Here is a 26107-nt window from a genome sequence, read left to right on the forward strand (position 1 = left end):
GTGCTGAACAGAAAAAGCATGAGGAGCTTGATGGGGAACAATATACAAAACCTGAAGTCTACTGTGAAGGAAAAGAGAAAAGCAAGAACTATTTTTCTTACACATATTTAGGTGGACATCTTAATCCTTTCATAAAAAAATATTTTCCCAAGATGAAATTCAAACAATTTTATATTTCAGCAAATCACCTTAGACACATTTGGCTGGATAGAAAGAAAACAAACTTCTAATAAATGCAACATCAGAAATTTTATTTACAAATATACTGTAATTCAACAACCATTCTCCACTCAGTTTGCGGACTGAAAAGTGATAGTTACATTTTCCAAATGGGAGAAGAGAACTCTTCCCCTTAAATGGATTCCACAGAATATTATGCCAACACCACTGAGCAAATGGATTCTTCTTTGTATTTAAGTTTCAAAAAAAGCACATAATTTTAGAAACCAGCATATGGAAAGCAAACACATTTGTGTGCACTTAAATGCAGCTTTATATTAATCTAGAGAATTCACTTTCAGTATATGTCAAAAATAAAGACAGCAATTGCAAATATATATTTATATTAACTATTTCTCTAATGCTCATTTCAAGAGCTTAGAAACAAAATACCCTCTTTATATACCATTGGAAAGTCAATTAGTTGATTATAAGCCTCAAAAATATTTTGAAGTTATTACTGAAAATATACTTATTCTCCCTTGTGCTCTCAGTACTTGGAAGCTGAAAAAGTGAAAGCATTTTCCCCAGGTATTTCCTTACTGCAATTACTTTCTTATAAATAAAAATAGTTATATGAAGAATACAATGCATTGCTATGAAGACTAGACAAGCAAGAGTTACTCTTAGAAAAACACACACATACACACAATACATATATTTATAGATCTACATCAGCAGCAATCACCTCTTCTTTTATCTGCAACAGTGGTTTCATATCTTCATTTGCTTCACATGGAGGTTGGTTGTCCAGCTGTTAGAGAGAGACAGAAATGTAATTAAAGTCTAGCTACTGAAGAGTCTTAGTGACTACAATTAAATTTTTCAAGTTAAAAATTGCCAGATAATGGTATTTCCAGTACCTATTGAAAATGGTAACACAAACTAAGATAAACACTCTGAATCTAGCAATCCAAATTTAACGAACAATACAAATTTGAGTTTAATCCAATTATATCACTGCAAGTATTTCAGGACAAATAATATTCCACAGAACATGCACCTTACCAAGTTTTTAAGAATTATTTTTAGTATTTATATAGAGACAGAGTGACAGCTTTTCTAAATTTACCCTTCAATAATCAAATCAAAATTTGCTAGATAACTGTAGCAATATTAAAAAAGAACTTTTTTATTCTCTCTCTGGATATATTTGTTGGCATCTGCCAATACACTGGTGTTTTGCTACAATGTTACAAATTTTAAACACAAAATTAACATTAAAATGCGCAAAAATATCACACCATAAAATTACACAGGAAATATTAATAATCCTACAGTTTATCAAACCTTTTAGCCAATACATTCATGTTCCAAACTAATGAATAATTAGCCAGGCTGATGTCAAATGCCAACTGCAAACAAAAGTAATCTGCATTGCAGACCAATGCTGTGCTGTCAGTATATTTTCATTACAGTAATCACATAGCTGGTTTTTTGTATTATTCAAATAGCTAATTTCAATTACTAATCACTAATTTCAATGCTTTATTCTGTACCTACAAGTTCTTACAATTCCTGATTTACTCGTATCTCATACAATTATGTTTTGAGGTGCCCGCTGGCCCAAGAAGATACAGTCTGAAGGGAATAGAACTTTCTCACAGATCAACTCTGCTTCTGAAAGGCACTGCCACGACTTTATGGGCTGTAATATCACAGAGAAACTAAATCGCAATTTATCCATGATAAAAATTTTTTGCTTATTTCCATCACCAAATCCCTGAATACTGTCTTGCCAGGAAATAATAAAAACCAGATTTATTTTTTTTTCCAGTACCAAACTTATACAACTCATCCAGCAATTTTGCCTGCTAAAAGAAAAGAAAAAGCAAAAATAACATGAGCAAGCTCCAGATTGAATCTCCCACACATCTGAGTGCTTCAAACAGGAACATGGTCACTTTGGCATAGTTTCATCATCAAGCAGGAGATAAATTTTCCGAACGTTAACTCTGAGATATATGACCCAGTGCTCTGGATCACCTCTAGAGGGATGGGGGGCAATTCTCTTCCTCCTTCCACCAGTCACAGTGCCATGTTTGCACCTAACATTAGCCTCTGTGAATGCACTGTTAGCGTCAAGGAGAGGTGTGGAATTTTCTGTTTTTAGCTTGGGCACCACACAATTATTTCTGTGTGGTGCAGGCAGCTTTTCCTCTTCTTAGAAGCCAAAGAGAGCCTGAAAACAGCAACAGATTCGGATGCAGAGCTTCTCTTTTTCTGGGTTAGGCTTCTCAGTCAGCAGATGCCCAAGTCCTGTAGCATGAGTATCCTGTTCCCTTCACTGCCTTCTGGTCCACCATATGAAAAATGTGCCAGGCTCATGCAGAAACATGGACCTGTTTCCCATTAAGTCATTTAGAAACCCTGTCCCTTAACTGAATTTTATCATTCTACAGAATTCTGTCTTTCCTATATAAAAAATAGCTAGAGCCATATAAAAGTCCCAAGACTTGTCAAAATTAAGCTGTCTACCATCACCTATGATAGCAGAAGAACACCACCATTAGTCAAAGCCTTAACGTCATGCTCCAATAAATCAGAATTCTGCAAAGCATAATAAAGGAAAAAAATTATACTGCACCTTTTAATTAAGATCTGTAAGTAAATCAATTCCTCCTGAACTTGTACCTAAATGAATAACCAATCACAGACCTATAATTCAAATAACAGCAGCATTGCAAAAAGAAACCAGCATTTGTGCCACGTGCACAGGATAAACTAATAGCTTTCCAGGTATATGTTAGGATTGAATTAAATACATATTCAGATTACTTTAATAAAAAAAAAGTAGACATTTTTTCAAAAAGACTTCTCTGTTATCAAGACAAGCCTGTTCAACAACTGACAACTCCTTGACACCACTTTCTCAGATCTATGAAAAAAGCAGGATGACTATACTGCATTGTCTGTTTGAAGCTGCTTAATAACAAGGTGGTTAAATCAGCTACCTGCAAGTTACAAGTTAGGAATGACTTCCCTACAAAAGACAGAAAACTGGCAATCAGACCTTGCTGAACCTATTCACTAATACACCAAATTAAAACTAAACATGAAAGCTATTGAGTGGCTCAGCTGTGCGAACACTTGAGGTTGTACAGCACAGAGAACTCCGGTCATGCACACTGCAGTCAGGTTGCCTTACTTTTAAATCTGATATAGCAGTCGTTGCAGAAGAGTTTGTTGTTTCGGATCCTAACTTCAGCTCCAGAGCGGGATCCCCCAAGGTCGCATCCACAGGCAACGCACTGTATGATAGATGAATGATTAGCCTCTCCTTACAAAATATTAAGAAACAAAAATGCTGTTCAAAAGCAGCTTGGATTAAGCTCAACAAAGCTTGAACCATAACCCCACAATCACTAGAAGCAAATGTATAATGATTAGTAGATCAAAATGCAACCAACCCGGAGAAAGTATTTTAAGGCAATGACTGGACAACGAATAGCAGAGATACATCAACTAAGCAAACACAAAGCAGACAGTTTTTAGAGATTGGTTGATTAAATCTAATTTGAACTTCAGTTTCTCTGAAAACTAAAACTGGCTCAACATGAAAAAAAATTGTTTTCTAGATGGCAACAGCAATTTTGGCACAGAACACCTGGGTGTGGTACTTGCAGATTTCCATGCGGCACTATACGCTGCTGGTGTCCTCAGCCCTTTGGCACTCAAAGAAGCAAATACTCAGGCACCCCCAGTTTCCTGGGCTGGCACAACAGAAACAAGTTCTTACTTGGAGAGAAGGAGCTGATTTCATTTTCCTTGAATAAATACATGAATAAGGGGTTTGACAGCTTTCATGCTAACATTAAACTATTTAACTGTGGTGGCTGAACACATTTTTGCTGTGAATATGAACCACCTCTGGAAGGAATGTAACCCAAAACGTAACACACTCCTTACTGAATTTATGAAACAAAGTACTCAGCTGACTACAGAAGGACAGATAGTTTACCTGCTTAAATGAGTAATGACTCTTTTGGATGGCAGTCTGTTCAAGAGCTCATTAATCTTCAGAGATTTGAAAAAACAGAAATTTGGTATTTTTTTATGTAGGTTAGGAGCTACAGGTGGACTCCCTCGCACAGAATACATGATCTGCAGAAAGGGAATGACGACCAGTCCCCATGGATTACTCCTGTCCCTCCTGCTCAGGTAGGCAGGACCAGGAAGAGCTTTGAGTCAATCCCTTGTAATACTCCAGGTGATGCATTTGAGCTGGGCACAGAAGACAAGTGTTCTGAACCAGACACAGAAGTCTCTTTTTTTAAAGTCATGGAAGAAGCAGGGTCCAACAGCACCTCCAAATCAGAGTCTAATTCCTCATCTGGTCCTAGGGCAGGGGAACTAGGAGTGCTTTTACATCTTTTGCAGGCAGACATTTATTCTTTCAGCTCCACGTGTGCCCCAAGCTGACTGGAAATCATGTAACTATGTCTCGGTGCTGAGCGTGAATAACATACCCGGCTTCTGACCAGGGCTGAGTAGCACTAAACACAGCTTCTAGTTTGACCCTGGGCTTTATCCTGCTCGGTTGAATGCTGCCAATGTGCCTTTGCCTGAGAAATACCACGTGAACATTGTCTGCTAGGATTAGCTTAGAAGTGATGGGTCATCTCAATGATTCAATTGCCAGGGTCCAGGTTGAGATTTTTTTTCTTCATTTCGTTTAAGGAGCTGCTTTCTCTGGGAGAAGTGGCTCAACACCTTCTGATTTTTTGCTGCCTATTCAAAGGAGGAAAAACTTTGATCTCACAGTCAACATGCCCATCATACTTCTCAAAGTCCTACTTGTTAGCTCTAGCATTTAATAAATACTTCTAGAGTTGAGTGCTAAATGCCTGCAGATAGGACTGCCTCATGGAAATATGCATGCACCACGCTGTCAAGAGTAGAAGGCAAAGCAGGTGATTAGTAGAGCCCCTGTGAGCGTAACACTGAGTAGCCATGCGTGCTCCTGATTAGTTCCTGTTCCTGCACGATGTGACTCCCAGCTCTCACCTTAAAGCAATGTAAATGATAACAAAGACCAAGAGACTCAATGATCATGGCTGCTCCTTTGCCCAGAACGTTATTACAGTAGGAACAGATTTTCTTCCCACTGACTGACCTAAATATAGAATGAAAATCCTTAAAATCAGCTTGAAAAGGTTTAAAAGACAAAGAAAAGTTATCAAAGACTTTCTGAGATTAAAAATAAAAAAACACTCATAAAAAATGGACTATTAGGCTGCTTAGAGAAAACAACCTGAAGATTAATATTATTTACAGTAGATCTGAAAGCTAGGGAAAGCTGAAGTGTTATAATTTTGATCAAAGTTACATAGGAACAAATGAAGAAATTCTGTCACATTATTGGGAGATATCTCACTGCATAAAATATCTTCTACAAATAAACATAAAAAGTATATTATTAAGTTTGGAGAGTAAGAACACAGGGTTTATGCTCCTGCCTTACTTCTTATTTGAGGGGAATTATCCCAAAGGCTAAGTTTTAGCCAGCACCCCTACCAAGTCCCACCATCTGCACCTTGTTAGATAACAGAAGGCTAGACCTGGACATATAATATTATGTTAACTCTTTGAACATAAGCCATACGGAGGTCAGTTTCCATAGATCTACCAAGATTGCAAATGGGAGTGAGAACAAGATAAGCAAACACGGTTAAGAAGGTAATTTTCTTACATTATAAAGAATGTAGGAACCAGCTTTTTTAAAAAAAAAAAAAAAGTTGATTTATCACAAAGTGCATGAGAGTAAGAGCTAGTGAAGCAGTGTTCACACTGATGTCATATATAATACATGTAACTGTGTGGGGATGATTCTCTATAGTCTTATCCCAAGGTATTTTCAAAACATTTCAAGTACATAAAACAGCAGAGTTATCTACCCTACCACAACTGAATTCCATTTTTATTTCAAAATATGTTGCAATTCTTGCTTTCTCCTCCTAGATTAAAACCAACATCCTACTCTGCAATTCTCCAGGGTCACGGGTTACGAGCATTCCTGACTGCTCCTTGAGATGATATTGACCACATGCCAGGAAGGGGGGAGGAGAGACCAAGATGAGGGCCATAAAGCGTGGGTTTCAGGAATCTTTTGTTAAAACAAACCTAAGAAAATAAATGTCAGAAATGCCATCTGGAGTAGGCTTTTACTAATCATTTTGGTAACCAGCATACAGCTTGGAGACTGGAGATTTATTATTCTAGTTCCTCTGGTTTTTTAACCGATGTCAAGTAGTGATGACAAACCTGGGGAATTGTCTCAAAGACTGGAGCGGGGAGGTAGTTCCAGCCCGTATTTCCACTGTCCCGTCCAGCCAGAAAACTCCAGGTACTTTTCAGACTTGTTAATCAATATTATGGGCGAGAACACTACTGTAGACCACCATACACACAAAGTCCGCTCTTTAGTGCGGCCCGACATTTATACCTTCCCAGCAGAAGGGCATTCGCTCACCTGCTGCGTGTCTGGGACCCTGGCTGGGAAGCAGAGAGGGGAGACTGATCCTGGGGGGCTGCCTGGGACACGGAGGGGGCTCTCACAGAGGTGGCCGCAGGAGGTGCTTTGCTGGAGGAAGGAGTGCACATGTAGGCTCGGTTTGAAGTGGACACTGGGCGACTGAAATCTTGACTAGAGGACAGAGATGAAGAGGAGGCAGACTGGTTCAGCCATGAATGGTGCCTCCACGAGCTCGTTCTTGAAGAATCAAGATTGTCCAAAGACTCCCCTCTGCAATATAGGTCACATACAAAAGTAAATGGCAGTACAGCTGGAGCAGAAGAGCTACTATGTTCTTATTTTTTAAAAAAAAGGAAACCATTATCCTAGCATTTTTAAGATTTTCCAGCATGAATATGCTTGTCTGGTCACCCTGAGCAATATTCTTCACATACTAATCCAAAATGTTTGAGCCACACATTACCCTTTTTGTCCAGTCCTAGTCTCATGGGAAAAAAGCAGGCGAGGCGAAAGAGAGGTTGGCACTTAACCACTACAGAATAAAGGCAAAACACTCCTCACTCCAGCCTTATCAGGGTGAACCGTATCAAAATCCGCTGTACAGCAACAGACCTCAGATACCAGGTCTGTTTTTGTTTTCTCCAAGGGATACCAGATCAGAATAGCAATCCACCCAGGCTGGATAGCATCGTCTAGGTACAAGGTGTTGGCCCAATAGCCAAACACTGTCCTGATAACGCGGCTGTTTCCCAAGTAACAAATCCAACATTCACACATTACTTAAAGCGAGAAATGAACTCCAGACTTTCTGACGTATTTCTATGTGAAAAAAAAGGTATACTCCTTAGCCATAATAATTAATTTCCACAATAAACTGCCATGCTGAAATTCTTAAGCAGATCCGTCAATGACAAGGCACACTTACTGATTTCCATCGCTGGTATACCAACCAAGAAAAAAGCAGTTGAATTATTTACAGGTTACATCCACATTCTTTATTTGCAAAAAAACCCCATTTAATCCCAGTTGTAATACTGCTAATTTCTTCTATCTGTGCTGCTATTCAGTTTACCTTACAGCATTTCACAGACTCGATTTGTTTCCGTGCTCTGTAATGCAAGTTGAAGTTTAGAATAACAAAACAAAAATATTTGACGAGAAACAAAGTTAATTTTTAACGCGATTCCTACCTCCTCATACTATTGCTGTACAGACTAATAGGCTCCTTATGTATACTGGAACTGCGCTGCCTAATCCAACTGCTGTCCGTGTGTAGAGATGTTTTCTTCCTCATTTCCTGAAGGATTTGCTGTCTCTCCAACTCTGCCGCAGACAGGTTGTGCTCCTTCTGAGATTTCTTCTGTGAGTCACCTGCGTTCCAGGCCCTCTCCGAATACTTGCTCTGGGTACCTGTTTGGACAACACGTGCAAACTTCAGCTAGGCATCTTAAGGCACAAAAGCAGTTATCACACATCCGATACTCTGGCTATAACTCCAAAAGCAGTCGTTCAATCACCACGTTCACAAGTTTCTCCAGTTCCTTTTGTACAGCGGGCTGACCAGGATCAAACTTGGCAATACATCATTATTACATTTTTCTTCATTCGTTTTTCTATTAATGTGCCTTTTACATGATGTTTAACTTAAAAACAAGTAGGTATTTTCCTTCACTTCCCAAGTGTATATGCATATACATTTGTGTGTACACACATATATACAGACAAATGTATTTTTAAAAAGGCACGATCTCTTTTAGTGCATCAGTTTGGACTCCTCCTCCAATACAAACTGAAGCACGTATGAAATACATAATTAAACAGTGGGATACGTTCTTTCCCTTTAGGAGTTCATATTCTCTTTTCCTCTAAGTTGTCCCTGTTTTCAAGAATTCTTTCCTTATTCAAGACACTGAACACATTGCTTTATATGAATATATATGGGGGAAAGGGGGTTTGGAGAGAGGGGGGAGGGGGGAGGAAGGGAGGGAGAATGACAGTGTAATCTTATAGCCTTTGAAATTTTGGAAGGGGAAAACGAACAAGCCATCTTTCTCCAATATGTGTTCACATATTAGAAAGCAACAGTTTTTCTTTAATTCCTAGATCCAGTAATTATTTTTTTTACAGTAAGACTAATTAAGAAAATTACTCAGTGATAAGTCATTCAATTGAAATTTCAATTCCTTTAAACACTGCTCTGATTACAGATCTGCTCCTGGTTTTAATGCTATAGATTACCATTATAAAATATTGTGGAAGTTTATTCATTAGTTTCAATGACCAAGCTTTAACGTGTAAAAGCAGTGTTAATGTGTGAAAGCAGTATTGTCAATCTGCAATATTTCCTCTAATACAGCATTTACTTTTGTATGATTACTTCTGATTACTTTTTTTAACTATGTTTTAGACACAGGAATAGCTTTCGGGCATTTTCTACTATAACATACTTATAAATCTGGTTTGTTTGTTTTACAAACCTTCCTTTAAAAATACAGTAATGTCACTGAAGGACAATTCAAGAAAGGCAGCAACGAAGTAGAGTTCAGGAGACAAGCCACTGTGACAGTATTGAGAGCTGACTTCTAGCCATGTTATTCCTACACTAACAGAAGTTAAAAAAGAGCAAACAGTTGTAATAAATACGTTAGCATCTTGGTATGTGCAGCTTTTTTTACTGACAGAGTCAACATATCAAGAGCACGTACATCTTCGATGATATACTGACACGACTGGTTTAATCTCATATAAATACCAGTCATCTAAAATTGAAGCATTTAAGATCCATTTGTAATCACTGCTACGGCACTCCAAGAGAGCAGTTAATCATATTTGTCCTAGGCTTACATGTTACTGTATGAATTTCCTCTTGCTGTTAAAACCTCATTAAATCATGGCATGGTATGAATCTGAATTACAATGCAGCTACCAAAAAGCATGCTGACAATTAATTTTCTTAGAACGCCTACGTCCAATGCATCTTTTAAAAAAATAAATAAAAAAATAAAAAAAAAAGAAATTCAAGAGTATTTACCATTTCTGATTGTGTTGAATTCATTCAGTTCTGAAGTCGACTTTGACTTATTCCTAAAGAAATAGAAAACATTCATTTCTCTGTCTCAGGTAGGAGACCTCATCATGGACAAAGATCTTATTGCAGACCACAGATACATAGCCCCTTTTTTTCACCATCCCTCCCAGTAACAACTTATGTTGTGCTTAAAACAACAGACAAAAATACCTGAACAAAGATCAACAGTATATTAAGGGGAAAAAAAGATGTCCATAGTTAGATATCAATAGGTAATCACTGATTAAAAATTAAAGTTGTGCATTGAAAGTTCCCAGTGCTTCAGGTATAAGGAACTGATCATTGTATTTGCTTCAAAAAAAACATGTAAAAACCAAAGTCCTTCCCTGTGGAAGCTTTGTGAAGACTACAGTCAGACAAAGTAGTGATAACTTTCAAAGCAGGTCTATAAATTATTTAACTTCATGAGAAACTTAAATCATACTTCAGCACCATTATTAGACCATAAGCCAAGCACCTCCTCAAACACTGCATGCAGATTGTTCTTGGGAAATTTATTATTCACTGATTATAGCCAGCAGCATAATTTTTTAATGAGTTTTAGCCAAGAAATGTCATTCAATATACAGGAAAACAAATGGCAAAAAGCTGGTTTTCTGATAGTACAGAGCAGGAGCTTCAGCAACACCTCTGTGCTGTATTTTTAGTCTCAAGTAATACAGACAGTTTCTTAGGTTAAAATACTTCAGAAAAAAGAACAGAAATCCTTTGCTGGGTCACAACTCAAAGCTACTACAGCAACGCGTTCACACGTACGGTATTGGCTGCATAACAGCGTTTTGAGGGAGTCTTGTCCTTTGTCTATAGATAAATGATACATAAACTGCGCCACATTTCTTGCTCCCACAAGGTCTGTTTATCTGTCCTACAGTGCGGACCTATTTCATTATCTGTTTGAGAAGACGCAACAATTTCACAGCTGCTTGTAGTGAAGAGGAGCTCCAAAGAGCAGGTCAGCCTTTCCTGGGATGCTTTCAGCACCTGAGTGTCCTCCTCACATATATCCAAGATGAAACTACTGGCACCTTCTGAAGTTAGATTTAGATCTTCTAGGTAACAGATCCATTAGCTGTACCCTGTAAGTTTTGGGGTTCCACTTAATATTAAAAAAAAAAAAACAACCCACAAAAAACTACAAGAACTGACTAAATATGCAGCAGAGGTGATATTTCAGAACTACTGTGGGATGCCATCTAAGACAAAGGCTTGATACAAGTGTTCTGGATTTAGGTTACTTCAGCATTTTTTGACCATAGCGCAGTAATTAAAAGGGAAAAGAAAAAGCTATCTATTCAAAAAGCCCAAATCTGCAGTGGCTAATATATTCTATTGAAATAAAACCAAAACAAAAACAGCAATAAAACCCCCAAACAAGCCACCAAGCAAAACAAAACAGAAGATAACCAAGGTGAGAGAACATAACTTTACAGGCGGCACATCTACTATCTTTCTGATAAATACGCTGCTGCTGCCTCTCATTTCCCTCCCTGTTTACTCAAAGTTTCACAATCCTGATTGGGATGACTGCACCTTAGTTTGTAGCACGTTATGACACAACTACAATATTATCTGAAATTGTTTTCCAGTCAGATAAGTCTAGTACCACCCACATATTTACTTCCTTATAGTTCTGCTTCTCCCAGTAAAATCCTGCTGACTGACTAACTATTGTTTACAGTACAGCATATAATTTGCCAAAGGTTTCGCCGCTTGTTTTCTCAATATGAAAACGTGCCATAAAAACTGCAAAACACAGCAGCCATACAAAGTATAGCCATGGCTAAAGTTTATTGGAAGTTTCAATTCAAGACTCTAACTGAAACGGTGATGTTACGATCTATGCTGAGATGCAGTATCACACATACCTGTCAGCAAATGACTGACCAGGTTGCTCCTCGATGGTTTTAGAAACTTCGTAACGCTCATAATGCCTATTAAAAAAGAAAAAGATACATTATGTTCATATACAGAAAAAGACCTACATAGACATAAATATTTCCTACTAAAAATATTCAAACCTGATCCTTAAGGGAAAAAAAGGAAGAAAAAAACAAACCCCAAACAGTTAAAGTTCTAAGGAGGCTTAATTTTATTAGTCAGAAACACAACTAACAAAAGGCAGCACAAAAAGAAAGGATGTCAGCAAAACTGCCTGAAATTACATTTTTGTAAGTGACAAGGAATCCAAACGCGAGCATGCCAAAATGGTTAATACTTATTGTTGAAGATGTTTCAACCTACCTATCGATTCAATTTCTTATTACCTGTCAATGAGAGGATGGCCAGCTCGATCTTCTATTGTTTTAGATACTTCATAGCGTTCATAATGTCTAGAAGCAAAATACAGAAAAAAGAAAATACATGTTAAACAAAAAAAAAATTATCTAGAAATTGAGCAAACAGTGAGTATACATACAGAAAATTCAGAAAGTTCAGATGTGTGTGTTAGAAACACAAAAATACATGGGAAAAAAACCCTGAAGACTTTTTAAGATGCTGCATAAATGACAAGTATCAGTATATGACAGTGATTCTCTCATCTGTTTCAAAGCCAGGAGGTAAGCTTTGTCCAAATACAGCAGTTCTCTAAAAGTTACATGTATATTCTAGAAAACCATATAGATGCAGTTTGTAACCCATAGTGAAACACTGACTGTCTTCCGCAGACACAACTCTTGAGCTGCCTGTCCCCAACCTCACTGCTCTGCAGCAAGTAGCATTCCTTCACAGACGTTTATATAACATTTCAGATTTCAAGTCATATCTCTGGATATCATCGTAAAGCAAACATTGAACATCGGATATTTTAAATCCCAATTTCACTAAACTTGCTCCTTCACTATTAAGCAAAGCCATCCTTGTTTGGCAAAACTCATCCTTTGTCAGCAACCTCAGAAGCAATGAAATCCCCCCGAGACTAAAGCATATATCAAGGATTTAGATATGCAGATGTTACAGCAGCTTAATAAGTTGCCGCACAAAGTCCTATTATCTTGCAATTGGGGCAAGCTAAAACTGTAGATACCATGGCTCAGCTGCCAAGAAGAACCTGTTTAGCTGTTGTAACAACTGTGCCTCTGCTTTGCTCAGCAGGGATCTCAAGCAGCAGTCATTTACAATGAGCTAAAGTAACTCTAGGACTCTCAGTCTCCCCGGTAAATATATGCAATTTTATAATCATATTTTCTTCTCCTAAGACTTAATTTGATACTGTGTGTTATCTTCAGTCATCTCTTATTACATATACAAGAACAGGGGAAAATCCTCAAGAGAAACAGCAAACCTAGTCATACACAAGGCAGTAAGTTAAATGCACAAGAAATAATGAAAAGTTACTGGTTTAATCTGTTTCACACAGATTAATCTCCCACAATGCCTGTAATAGTAGTCTGAAAACTTCTGGGCAAGAATGTGAACTTGTAAACTAATAATTGGGGTTGTTGGGGGTTTTTTTGGTTGTTTTTGTTTAAAAAGAAAACCAAAACCCTAAACAAAAACCAAGCTGCTGAAGAAGGTAATGAAAGAAACTTTTTCATGCTCTAGAATAAATATATCCACAGTGGGTATTTCTAACAGGCTATGATATCTAAGCCAGTATCTGTTCACTCATATACTATGATATCCCTCATCCAAATTAACCCAGTACTACAACTAAACTTTATTGTTGCCCTGTTGAGCTAAAATGAGAGAGGAGTCTGGAAAAATCAGTCACGCATTTGTTGGAAAAGAGTTAACTTGGTATTTCTTCTGAAAGCCCTGTATGTTGAGCCACTGGCTCTCAATTTACAGGCTTAGGCAGGGTTCTTACACAATCTTCACACTAAGTGCTTCAGGTCATCTTTGATTTGGCTGTAATTACTGTATTTACACTTCCTATTTAAAAAATGAACTGAAGTGGGTTCATAGAGCACTTGATTCATGGGGAAAGACTGTGTCTTATGCCTGATCCTTCTACCTTTAGAAAGAAAGGCTGTCCCGTGCTATCTTGCACTGATTAATCTATAGCACGAGTCTTACATGAATACACTTACGTATTCAGGATACACACGCTCCCTTTAGTAATGTATTTGAATTTTTAATTCAGATGGAAGAGAGAGTACACCCCATCACAAGCGCACACCTTTGGTACTGAGGAGTCTCCACTGACACCTCCCTCTGCCTTTCAGCCTGCCGCCTCTGCTCCTCCATCTCTGCCTGCCGCCTCTGCTCCTCCATCTCTGCCTGCCGCCTCTGCTCCTCCATCTCTGCCTGCCGCCTCTGCTCCTCCATCTCTGCCTGCCGCCTCTGCTCCTCTGCATATTGCTGCTCCCTCTCTTTACGTCGTCTCTCAAGCTCCCTTTCTTGCTCAAAATGCAAGGCTGCTTCTTCCTGGATCCTCCGTTCCTCCTGGATCCTCCTCCTTTCTTCTTCCTCACTCAGCAAGCGCACCGCCAGCTCATTTCCTCCATCTCCTTCTGGCTCCTCCGGAGTATTCACTTCAGGGCTTGCTCTCCAGCTGGACACAGATGGAGCCCGTGCACTGACAGACGCTGTGTTTAAGGTTAGAACAATCTGCTCCTGTAGCAAAGGAAAAAAAAAATCATGATTTTGGGAGAGGAGCAGATTTTTTAAACAGGTTACTCACTCAGAAAAGTTCATTTATTCCATGAGAGAAGACTGGGTAAAAAGCATCCTGAACACTTTCAATGCAAGACCCAGGGCGCACTTTGGTTTCATGTTTTGAATGCCTGCTAGCACATTCTGCTAATGTAAGAGCTTCATTCCACACAACAGCCTTAGTGAGCGCCACGGGCAGCGTCGCCACAACTATGTGAAACATTCTGCTTTCTAAAGTATCACTTACATTTCAAGCCATCCCATCCCCATTGAAATACCCATGGAAAACAAACCCTTCCATGATACCCAGCATTTCTCCCTACTGTTTCGACTTAGAAACTTAAGACCTATCTAAGAGTGTTTATACAAAGGTGTACACTCCAAGTGTATATCACACCAATGAATTTCACATGAATCCTCATGTGGAGGAAACCCCCAACCCTCCTCCATTCTCCTACCACTTGAAAGCCAAGTCTCAGACCTACCAGTCTATGACTCTTCTCTCAAATATGAGAAAAGGTCTTTCAATGGGCAAAAGATGCTTTAGTTGCAGAGAACAAATACTGTTTACGGGTCCATCCAAACCTCTACTGACAGAAAAAATATGAAATGGTTTACATTCTTGTACAGCAAAGTCCTCTCATAGCTCAAAGAGCTTTCTTATTGAAGTCCTAAGCCTTAAATTACAGTCTACTTATTCGTGACTCTATAAACACAACTGATCTAGTGAGGATGTGTGAAGCAGCACTCGTATAGCAATAAAGAAGAGATATCTGACACCTCCCACACTGTTCATCTTCCTGTAAGCAACAGCCACAAAAGTCAGCATCGACAGAAACTACATGCATTCGCTGTTTTGAAACATACAACAGCAAATCTGAAGTCGATTTGATATGTAAATTTATCAGAGATAGGATGAACTGGTTGCCAGTAATAAGCCAGGCACTTATGAACATGCCTCATGATAAAGTATTGAAGCAGAATTCCAACAAGTAGCATCAGGAGGTAAATATACAGCAAGAGTGACCATTTCATTCTGGACACAATAATTAATACATGCTGTAACTTTTTGCCAAGGTATTTCTGCTGGTAGTTACCTAACCGATCCATACGGAAAATAGTCAAATTCAACAGCTCTCAAAACATCCCACTTACTCTTTCCTTCCCATTTTTGTAACCTCTTTACATCAGGTCACAGACAACAATTTATTTTCCAAAATGAAAAGATAAGTGGCATAGCAAAATAAATTATTTGCCCGCTTGCATGCATCTACTACAAGGGAAAAAAAGCCATCATCAAACAGTCAAAGGTGAAGCCATCTTCATAGCCTACCTCATCAAAATACTTGGAGCTCTCCTTTTCTGCTTCTTGCTTAGCTCGTAGCCATTCTTCCCTCAGTTTTTCTTGCTCCCGTTTGTATTTCTCCTGTTAAGTTAGATTGAAGTTAAACACTCAAATAAGAAACATAGTAATTTGTATTTGCATTAAAATGTACTACTGGTATTTAATGTATTTTTTAACAGACCAGTGCGGTAAAAACATGCTTGAGCTCCACTAGGACATTAGGTCTGCCGTGAACAAATGAAATCCCAGCTCAAATACAATCCAAAGGATTTCTGCAATTGATTTCAGAGAATCCAGGCTTATTACACGCTAAGTCTCATAACAACTGACCTCACTTCTGTTATATTCCCTATCTTACAGTTTAGTTCCCGTTTGAACAAAAATCAGCTATCTAAGGTATTTCTTGAAAGATGGAGTGATTCTAACTTGGAAGCGGGCACATTAATATGGTAAACATAAAGTGAAATACGAGGCAGTAATTTGGTTTGAGCAAGAACACTTAGTCTTTTGAAATGTTATCTAAACAAAAAACAACTTCTAGACCTCCAAATTTGTCCTATGACTGGATTTGGTATGAAATCAAGATTATGTCCCAAAGCATTACTCAAGGTACACAATAAGTATTTTGATGGTTTTGTCAGTCACCACTTACATCTTGGGAAAAGCAACATATTTAAGGATGGCAAAAATATTCCCTCTAAGACGTTGGAAATAAGCAGAGAAAGATTTCGCTGCTTTTCTGTTATTTGAAAATTCATTACTAGGATCACGAGGAAGAGAAAGAACGTTATTACTCTGGCCAAATTTACTACTTCAGGACTAAAAAAGGAGAAGCAAAGAAAAGGAAAGTGATGGCAGAGGGCTGAGACTGCTCTCAAGAAAGGGGAGCCAAGGTTTACATTCTTTAAAGCCATCTCTTCAGGCATCAAATGCAGCACCCAAACCATAACAGAGACCACAAATATGTTTAAGAAGGCACAGCTCTCGCCTTGAAGAGTTTGTAAGCTAAAAGGAATGACAAAAGCTAAAATATCCAAAAAGCAACACAGTTGCTACGCTGTACTTTGATATCAGAGTTTTCTGCTGAATGCACCAAACTTATTTGGAGGGATTGTGCAGATTAAATGATATTCACTGGCGTCTCTCCTAGCCAACAGACTTTAGATAACGAACTTTAATTTAATTTGCAGAGATGTGTCTCGATGAATATGGTTAAATGGACTTATGCTTCATTGAGCTGAGGTCTTTGCAGAGATGTGTGCTTGGTTTTTTGTGCTATCCTAAGTTGACAATCACTGCCGCTTCCCTCTGCAACACTTCCCTCCATCTCTAGCAACTGGTTATCAAGGTGGCTTTGCGTTAGCAGGTTCAGCTTCCTGACGCACAGTGGTCCTGGGAACCAGATCGATTCCAACTGATTAGCCGATTGCTAAACGACAGGATGCTAGCAGGAGTCTATGGCATTGGCTGCTTTCTCTTCACCTCTGAATATGAAGCAGTATCACTAATTGAAGGTGAAACTCACTAACTCACTCTAGAGACAATTTTCTTAAGGGGAAAAAATAAAACTCATTCAAAAGTGAAGACTACTGCCGCTTAGGTCTTTGCTTATCCTCTAAATTCTGTTGCCAGTAGGAGCACACCAGCCTTGTGATGATTGAACACTTCTGGCTGTAATGAATACACAGTCTGGGTTTGATTTCACGAAGCTCACTAAGGAGTTGTCCTCTTTTTGCAGAATAATTGCTAGTGTGTGTAACTGCAGCCCAAGAAATGTATCTGAAAGTCCTCTTACACCATCAGTAAGAAGAATTGCCGAAGTCATGTGTTACTTTTCTTCCCTAACAGTTGCTGCACCCAAGGGATTGCCAGCCTATGAATATGAAGATTAATTATACCTGTAATAAACGGTCCTGCTCCTTTTGCCATTTTTCCTGTCGTTTTCGTTCTTCCTCTTGATCCCAAACCCGACGACTAGGAGCACTAATGGATGGGACTGGGAGCTAATATAGCACAGAAATGAAATAATATTATCTGCTTCCATGTTATCAACACTCTACGTTTTAAAGAATATTTTTTAAAGTGAGAAATAAAAGCCATTACAAACACCGCAGCTTTATAGTGACAAGGACCTAGATTAATTTTTTCTTCAAAGGAACAGAAAGCAATCATTCCATTGCACATCAGAAAGTCTTAGTCGCTACTCTCAGATTTGATCACAATTTCAAAGCAGGATGAAGAACAATAGAAAACAGTGGGCTTTTTGAAAAGACCAGGATTATACAACTAATTGGTAGTTTGTAAATAGTACTTACATCAGGCATTGCAGGCTCTGGGCCTCCTGTAAGATTTGGAAGGCAAAAACCAGAAATCATTAGAATCACACATACTCACTACTGCAAGACTTGTGTAAATGTGGGAAGACTGAGTTTCAGACTAATTTTCGCTTCCTTAGTAAGCCATGCTTGCATTTTGCCCTACTGAACTTACTTGAGGTCAGAATTCATTAGGTGCTTTCAACTAATGCGCGCAATTATTTAAAAGCTTTACATGCTTACAAGTGCCATCAGCAATTGCTTGAATTAGCAGTACATTTCCCACTGTGGCAATACAGAGGTTCTTCACTACACCTCTCCTATTATTACTGTGAAACCCAGCTCTTTAGCATGACCGATACCCAGAATGCTGCTCCAGGGTAGAGCAGCCACTCACCTACTGCCCTTGACATGAATTAAGAGCAATACGCATCCACAGGCAACTTCTCTACCACAATATGATATGTTTTCCCTTTACAACTGTTCTCTCTACCTACTCCCAAAAGCACACTTGAATTTGGTGAGCTCGTCACCATTCATCACAAACCTTATGCTATTTGATGGCTATCATGCTTGGTCTTAGCTTGCGCCAAGATGATTATTAAAAAGAGACATATATTACACTAATAAATTAAAAGTTTAGAAAATGCAGAAAAATCCACAAGTTTAAGTATAATCCTTTCCCAAGCATCATCTTTATTTTTGTTTGTTGCTAGCGTACTTGACACTTAGCTGTCCAAATTTCAGTTAACAAAATGCAGAAAAGCCAGATGTCCTAACAGTTTTCTGAAGTATGACCACATGAAGTGGAGAAAAGGTCAAATTTAGGATACAAAAAACATCTAATGAGTCACAGACTACTGTTCAATCTATATATGCACAATTTTGTCTCTGTAATCAGATCGCAACAGCCGCAGCGACAATAGGACAAACAGACTTGATCTCCTGCAATTGCACCAGGAGATGCTAAAGGGAGGCACAGGCAGCACCTGTCTTTGCTCCCCTTTCCTCTCACCCTTGTAAGCTTATGCTGGCCTGTACAGGTCTAGGAAGAAGCATCTCTCATATCATTGTAATGCTGAAGTGTCAAAAGTTTAAAATGAACGAAACTGTACTGAGAGTACACTCTAGAACTATGCCCTTCTCCTCCCTCTGAAGCACAAGTGAAACACTTCAAATATTGCTATAAAATTTATTAAAATGAGAACCAAACTTCATAGCCAGCCTTAAAAAAAACAAAACAAAACCCCCAAAAACTAAAAACAACCGACAACAAAATACCCCCATATTGCAGATACAATGCAGCAGAAATACTTAAAAGCAAACAGAACCACAAACACAGACTTAGGCTGTGGCACTTCACATATCACTTCTGGAAAAAAACAGAAGCCATCACCACTGAAGGCAGAGTCCTGGCTCCACTAGAATCATTGGCAATATTCACACTGGACTTCCAGTGGGCCAGAATTTCACTCTTTCAGGCTACAGCAAAACAGCAAGGCATACATAGTCCGAAGGCAGTATTAGACATACAACATTAGTGGAAGTATGCAAGTTGTGACATGCAAAACACCAAAAAGCAACCTACAAAACTAAAATTGAGTGTCTTGGTTTTGGCCTTTGAAAGCTAGCATATTCAATTCAAAATTTATATCAGTCTTCTTGGGATCTTGCAACATCACCACATAGTGGAGAGCCAGCAGCTGCCGTTTTCCACCAATTTAGATGAAAGCACAGAGCTGCAACTCAAGATAAACTCAAATCCAAAGTTAAGTATTTGATCAACAGCTCTGAGATCCGCACTAAGCCTCTGCTGGAATATTCAACATTATTCTTGTTTTGTAGGTAGTAGCAAACCTGAACAGAGTGTGCTATCCTTCTTACTCCTACCCAGTGGAAAAAAAAAAAAAAGTATGAACAACATAGAAGAGATTTAAACAGCTACAGATAGAAGAGAACACACAAAGACCCATTACCACAAAGGTAGACCCATGAATTGTAAGAATAACCTGATGACCCTGGGGAAAGAAGGGAAATCAATTACGTTGCTTCATCATAACTGCCACAAACAATGCTGAAGAGGTACAGTACCCAGCACCAGACTCGTTAGGAAGAGTGTGCAGCAGGAACGATTTCATGGAAGTACATGAAATGTTAGCTCTTTGGTTTACCTTGTTCAAAAAATTGTGAGCGTCTTTTTAAGTTTTTCAAAGAAATAGGTTCAGATGCTATTTGAAAAATACAAACAATACAAACAAGTCAATGAGGTGCTGTCTTTTTGTTTTTAAATGACTATCACCACTGGATAAGAAACTTCTGTTAGACCTCTGATCCACAGCAACATCACTTCAGAAAAATAAAAAGCCCCTGAAATGCAAAGGAAATCTAATCTTTCATAACAACAAATACAGTTTTTAGTAGGTTACATCATATACTGATTAGTATTTCATTTTATCACTAACAACGTCCAACTATAACAACAGTACAAGTGTCATACTTGGACTCAGATTCTCCCTGTCTAATTTCAGCCTCCTCAACTGAAATGCCAAGTTGGACTGAGGAGCCTAATCAGAATTTAAGGTCATCAGAAAGGCATCTCCAGAGGGCAACTGAACTCTTGGGGAACTCTTTTATAAATAAATTGCCATGCGCATTCAAGATAAAATGAAATACAAAGTTCCCATCTAAGGATTATCATTCCATTAGGAAGTACATACACCTGGTTTCTCTCACTGTCATCAAGTAAGGCTACAATTGTTCATAGCATTGTAAGCAATTACTATTCATACCAGAATCGCTAATATCATTCACCAGGAATAAAAGTAAAATAATAATAGTAAAACAACCACTACACCCAAAACCTCACCACTGAAATAGGGATGTGGGGGGTGGAAGTTAAATGGTCTTTACATTCTTCCTGGGCAGTGAAATAAATCGATACTCATACTGACTCAGTCTCCACACAATGCCGTAGCAACTACAACAAATCGTGTGCCTCCTCCCTCTTTCACCCCTACCACACAGTAAATTTACAACCACTAATGCAAAGACGGGGGCGAGGTTGTCACTGCTTTGTTGTCAGTTCTTCAACTGCCTAGCACGTCGTGGAAGCAAACTACACCCAGTTTGGATGCAACAAGATCTCTGTGATACCTGTCTAGCTTTCAGTTCATTAAGGTCTCTCTTTGCCCGCTGTATAAAGCTTGCGATGATTACAGGTTTAGTGTCTGCGCTTGTTGCAAACCCACACAATTAGCGGATGAAAAGCGACAGTGGTTTACCTCTTTGTTCATTAGAGCCAAGATCTCCTTGCATTCCATTTATCAATTTTGTTTCTGTATCCTGAAAAAATAAAAAATAAAGGGCCTAAGCTCATTGGATTTGTGGAAGTTTATCCAATTACACACCTCCCCTGACAGGAACTGTGTATCATGAAACACTTCAGAACACTTTCTGGAGAAAGATAAAAAGCTACCTAAAACTTCCTGAGCGTATTATATGATAAAATGACTGCAGACATTTGAGGGGATCAATAACCAGCTGTGAGTTGCTGGCTGAAATAAAAACCATTAGCTTGCAAGAAAATGCCGCAAGCCGAGATCTTCCTATTTCAGCTCCTTGGCAGGCAAGGTGTTATTTGCAAGTAATTTCAAAGTATGTATACACTTGTTCTTTGTGCTGCAACTTTCATTTATGCTAATAATGGAGGTAAAAATATTTTCTGAAGAATAAGCACTCTATACATTTCAGTTAAAACATAGTCTGCGCATATTTTAATACTTATCACTTAGCAGTGTCCACTCATGAATGGACAGTAGCAAGTCTTTAAAATATCTTATTTACCTTAATATGTGCATAGCTACGTCTCCATATTTGTAGTATCCTGTATGCTCTTTAAGCAATACAAGTAAAAATAACATTTCCAAGCTCTTTTCTCCATCCTCCCCCTATCAAGATACTATATTTTTACCTTCTTCCTCCCCTCAAATCCCACAACCCTTCACAAACATACTCACAGAACTTTGAAGGCTGCTGGCGAAATCTCTTTTTGTTGATATGGTGGAAACATTTGAAACATGTTCTCCAGAAGTTGCATCAATCCATTTATTTTCAGATGTACCTATAATGTTGGTAGCCATACTGGTGAGATTGAGGATTTTATGCCTTACATGTGGCAGGGAAGGCTGGTCTTTGCCCCAATCTTTTTGGTATGTGGAGGATCAAGAAATTAATGTAGACAGTAATGTCAAAGAACAGAACAAGAATTAGTGAAAACACATTAAAATAACACACACAAAAAACCCAAATATAACAGAAGAGGGAGACACACAAATCAGGTGGAATTTGTGAAGACAGGAAAAAGGGCTTTTATGAGCAGACCGCCTTCCCCAAAAATGCAAGTGTTAGTCATAAGCCAGGTAAAAGTTTACTAGGTGTTTTGCAAATATGGACTACAGCAGCTCAACGTTACAGACCAATTAGTATTCATTGGAAATTATTTAATTAGCATTAGTCAGGATTGAGAAAATTCTTCCAACTTTACTCACACAAGGTACAATTTGACTCATACACTATCCAGGGAAGTGTCATTTTCATGTCTGTGCTCGTCAGGAAGCACAGAGGGATTAAAAAAAAAAAAAAAGCAGTCTAAACTAAACTAGCAAAACTGATGAGACAAAGACAACTTATAATCTTCTCTCAGTCTCCATCCTTTCTTCCCTCCCACTACCTAAAATTTTTCAATGAGTTCTTCTCTACTAATTTCACTCTTCATTTGTGCTAAGCCCCATAGAAGTTGTGATTTTTTTCTTCCCCACCCCACTATTCTTTTTCCCCCACTTGCTGGTAACTTATTCTACCTAGCTTCCCACTAAAAGCATGTTTGGTATTTATACTGTGAAATAAGTCATTGGTCACACTTCCAGCTCCGGAAACTCTTTCAGGATTTTGAAAGGGTATCCTGATTAAACCCGTGGCAAGTCTAGAAATGCTACAAGGCCTTCAGTCAGGATGGAAACCCTCACTAGCCATAATGGGTAGTACCATTCTGGAGAGATTACAGCACCACAATATTTGGGTCAATGGCCAAAATCACAGCACAGAGGTGTTAAATCACCCACAAGCTCATATGCCACCTGAAACACTCCCTGAAGAAAGGAACACAAGATCCTCCTTCTGTGAAGACAGACAGCTGCTGATTGAGGAAGAGAGGCTCTAAAAACTACTATCCTCTAGAAACCAGCCCCTCTTCGTTTTTGTGGTATGGCAGGAAAGTAAATGCTATATTCCCTTGTGTGGCGGTTGCACACTCTTTTACCTGTGCATCCTCTCAGAAACAGGCAAGAGCGCAAGAGAAAGGTCAGTAGTTCAATGCTTTGTAGACTTGCTTGTCAAGACATTTCTAGTGCACGAGTAGTTAAAAAAAAGCCAAGTTGTGTTAAAATGCAACAGACACGCTACCAAACTACTTAGCTTAGATACGTATTACTACTGTAAGGGTAATAAGGACTCTCAGCTGTCAGGTACAGCAGAGACAAAGCTTATTTGCCTTACAGAGCATACTGTATCTACCTGATGAAACAACTCACCGTTCTTTCCATATCGTCTGACATCCATGAGAAGGTTTCCAGTTTCTAGTGCTCTGCTGATGGCTTCTTCCCACTGACTATAGTCCATATGTGAAACCTTTGTCCCATTGACAGCAATGATCTCATCATCTACACGCAGCTGACAAAGTGCTGCAGGGCTACCTGCAGAAAATGGAAGAAAAATAAAATTACGTCTCCATTCACAATTATCTTTTTACCATAGTTGTGATGAGGGGGAAGAATAAATCAATCATTCAAAGAAATGCTTATTGGTGGATATTCAGAAAGTCTTCAAAAAATCAGCTACACCATAATATAAGGTCAGTAAACTCTGTATTAAAGTAGTGTTTCAATTTGAAACTTATGAAAACAACAAAGAACATCAGTCTTTTGGACTTGTAAGTGTTCACATTCTGGCTAGCTCATGTAATAAACAACCTGTGGGCCCACTCTTGCCTTCACTAACTCACCTTTATAATCTGGGATAGTGAGAGAGGCAGCACTACAGTGTCTGTAGCCAATGATTAGCTGAATTTCGGCCAATGTTTGGGTAATCCTCTTATTTGCCCCCCAAAAAACCAGCCTCCACTTTGTTAATTCCAGTAGAAGCTGGCTTTCTTATATTCATACTTACATTTTCTGGGCTCTACTGACAAGAGCATGCTGCTTTATTGCTTTGTTAAAATAGTTTGTTAGGTCTGAACTGACTGGTAATTCGACTCAAGATATTGCTGGGTGTTGCCCCATTAGACTTCTCTGGATTCTATTTATTTTGTCTGTTAAGACTTTGAATTCTACTGATACTTTGCAAGACAGGCTGCACTTTATACTCTTTTTCATCTACTATGCATTGGCAGGTGATGTCACCAGCCTAAGGACAGAGAACATACAGGACCAGTTAATAAACTTTTTTCTATTTAATTCAGAAAATGGATGAGCTGAGAAACTCAGACTTCCCTAAGTAAGATTTTATGAATTACATCTGAATGGTTCTTCCATTAACAATTACTCCCTTAGCAGAATAGAAAATGGAAAATTTAAGTGAAAACATAGTTAAAGATTGCACAATAAATCCTCATGTTAATGAAGTAAACCAAATTTGAATTACACAATGGAAGCATTTTCCAAAATAAGTAGTGAAATCTACACATCTTATTTAAAATATACCAAAACCAATGCTATATTACATTACCAGAAACAAATGTGGACAAGCATGACAGACGAATTTAGACACCATGTGTTTCATCCTGACTGTCTTCTGACTCACTAGTAAAATGCTGTTATAAATCTGGATCATTCACTAAGGAATCAGATAGCTTTTAATATCCCAGCACCTAAGGAAGTTAAGAAATTAAGAAATGCTATGCTTCCTAATAGCACATCAAACAGTGATCCACCATAGTTCACTAAAAAGCCAATACTATGTTAGAAGAGTATAGCTCTATATTCTATTTTTCTGCAGTCTTCTTAAATTATGGACTAAAAACTCCATTACCAGTAAAATTTTCAAAACACACCGATTACTTTTAAGCAATATTATAGAGGAAAAGGTGGAGTTTTCATTTGGAGGAAGAAAACATGGGCAGATAGATAAATGGGAAAAAACATGCATCACCTTAGAGACAGGATGTCCTTAAAGAATTAATGGGTTTTCAAATTATTAATGGAAGGTACTATTAAGGATACTAGTGAAGATACTACCACTTCAGTTACTATTTTCAACAACATCATATAACATTTGGAATTGTGTCTGATTTCAAAATCCAAGATCTTTAGAACCATACAGTCTGACCGCATGTAGACTGAACTTCATGCTCATGGTACAGGGAATACTTCAAGCTCAAGGACAGTCATCAGAACTGATAATTTCCTTCTTTTATGTTGTGACAGAACAAGCTCTAGGAACCAAAAAAGGTGGTGTTCAATTTGTTCAAATAATTTGACAGGGATGAGACCCAGCTCCGAGGCAAGAACAATATACCTCAGCTCAGTTTTAGGAAAGGAAGGGAATTCAAGATTGCACAGTTCCTCCTATAATATCACCAGAAAGACATATCCAGACCAAACCCCACCCATACAGACTTGAATGAATAGCAGCAGTCTCTAGATTACACATGTCGATCTAACACAGCCAGGACAACTTACACCGCTCAATTTGTGGCTCATAACTCTGCCAGCTGCTCTCCCTCTACTGCCTCTACAGCCTGTGGATAAAAGGGCTTCTCAAGAGTGCAAACCAGGGTGCTTATATTGGGCTTCTGCTCTGATTCACCTCCAGAGAAGTCTGCAGAGACTAGCTGGCAACTCAGGTGCCAAAAGTTGTATGGTGCCAATTGCCTTCCTCTGTCCAGTGCCTCCAAGAATATAGTATTTACTGATAATTTCTTTATACCTATATATCCTCTCTACATAGAGAATTGAGTTTACATTACATAAAACAAGTATTGCTGGTTTTCATAAATTTCCCCGAAGGGAAAAGAT

The 26107-nt window shown here is 38.5% G+C and overlaps 1 protein-coding gene across 5 annotated transcripts in view; it reads right to left on the reverse strand.

Moving 5' to 3' along the window:
• Positions 1-230: 230 nt before the first annotated feature.
• Positions 231-26107, reverse strand: part of LMO7 (LIM domain 7) — a 134985-nt gene continuing 109108 nt past the window's right edge. For 2 of the 5 annotated variants that reach the window (XM_054815892.1, XM_054815852.1), the window contains 17 exons: positions 23627-23788; positions 22055-22158; positions 21320-21380; positions 20210-20266; positions 18039-18064; positions 17622-17726; positions 15712-15804; positions 13903-14339; positions 12047-12112; positions 11648-11713; positions 9726-9778; positions 7885-8104; positions 6692-6964; positions 5227-5335; positions 3368-3470; positions 2807-2853; positions 231-973 (listed from right to left, as the gene is read on the reverse strand). In XM_054815892.1, coding sequence (XP_054671867.1) covers positions 2810-2853; positions 3368-3470; positions 5227-5335; positions 6692-6964; positions 7885-8104; positions 9726-9778; positions 11648-11713; positions 12047-12112; positions 13903-14339; positions 15712-15804; positions 17622-17726; positions 18039-18064; positions 20210-20266; positions 21320-21380; positions 22055-22158; positions 23627-23788 — 1979 coding nt within the window. In that variant the 3' untranslated portion in view covers positions 231-973; positions 2807-2809. Of the gene's footprint in view, positions 974-2806; positions 2854-3367; positions 3471-5226; positions 5336-6691; positions 6965-7884; positions 8105-9725; positions 9779-11647; positions 11714-12046; positions 12113-13902; positions 14340-15711; positions 15805-17621; positions 17727-18038; positions 18065-20209; positions 20267-21319; positions 21381-22054; positions 22240-23626; positions 23789-26107 lie in introns of all 5 variants that reach the window. The other 3 variants (XM_054815862.1, XM_054815872.1, XM_054815883.1) reach the window with 2 other exon arrangements.

This window comes from Grus americana, chromosome 1, assembly GCF_028858705.1.
Source record: "Grus americana isolate bGruAme1 chromosome 1, bGruAme1.mat, whole genome shotgun sequence".
NCBI classification, from domain to species: domain Eukaryota; kingdom Metazoa; phylum Chordata; class Aves; order Gruiformes; family Gruidae; genus Grus; species Grus americana.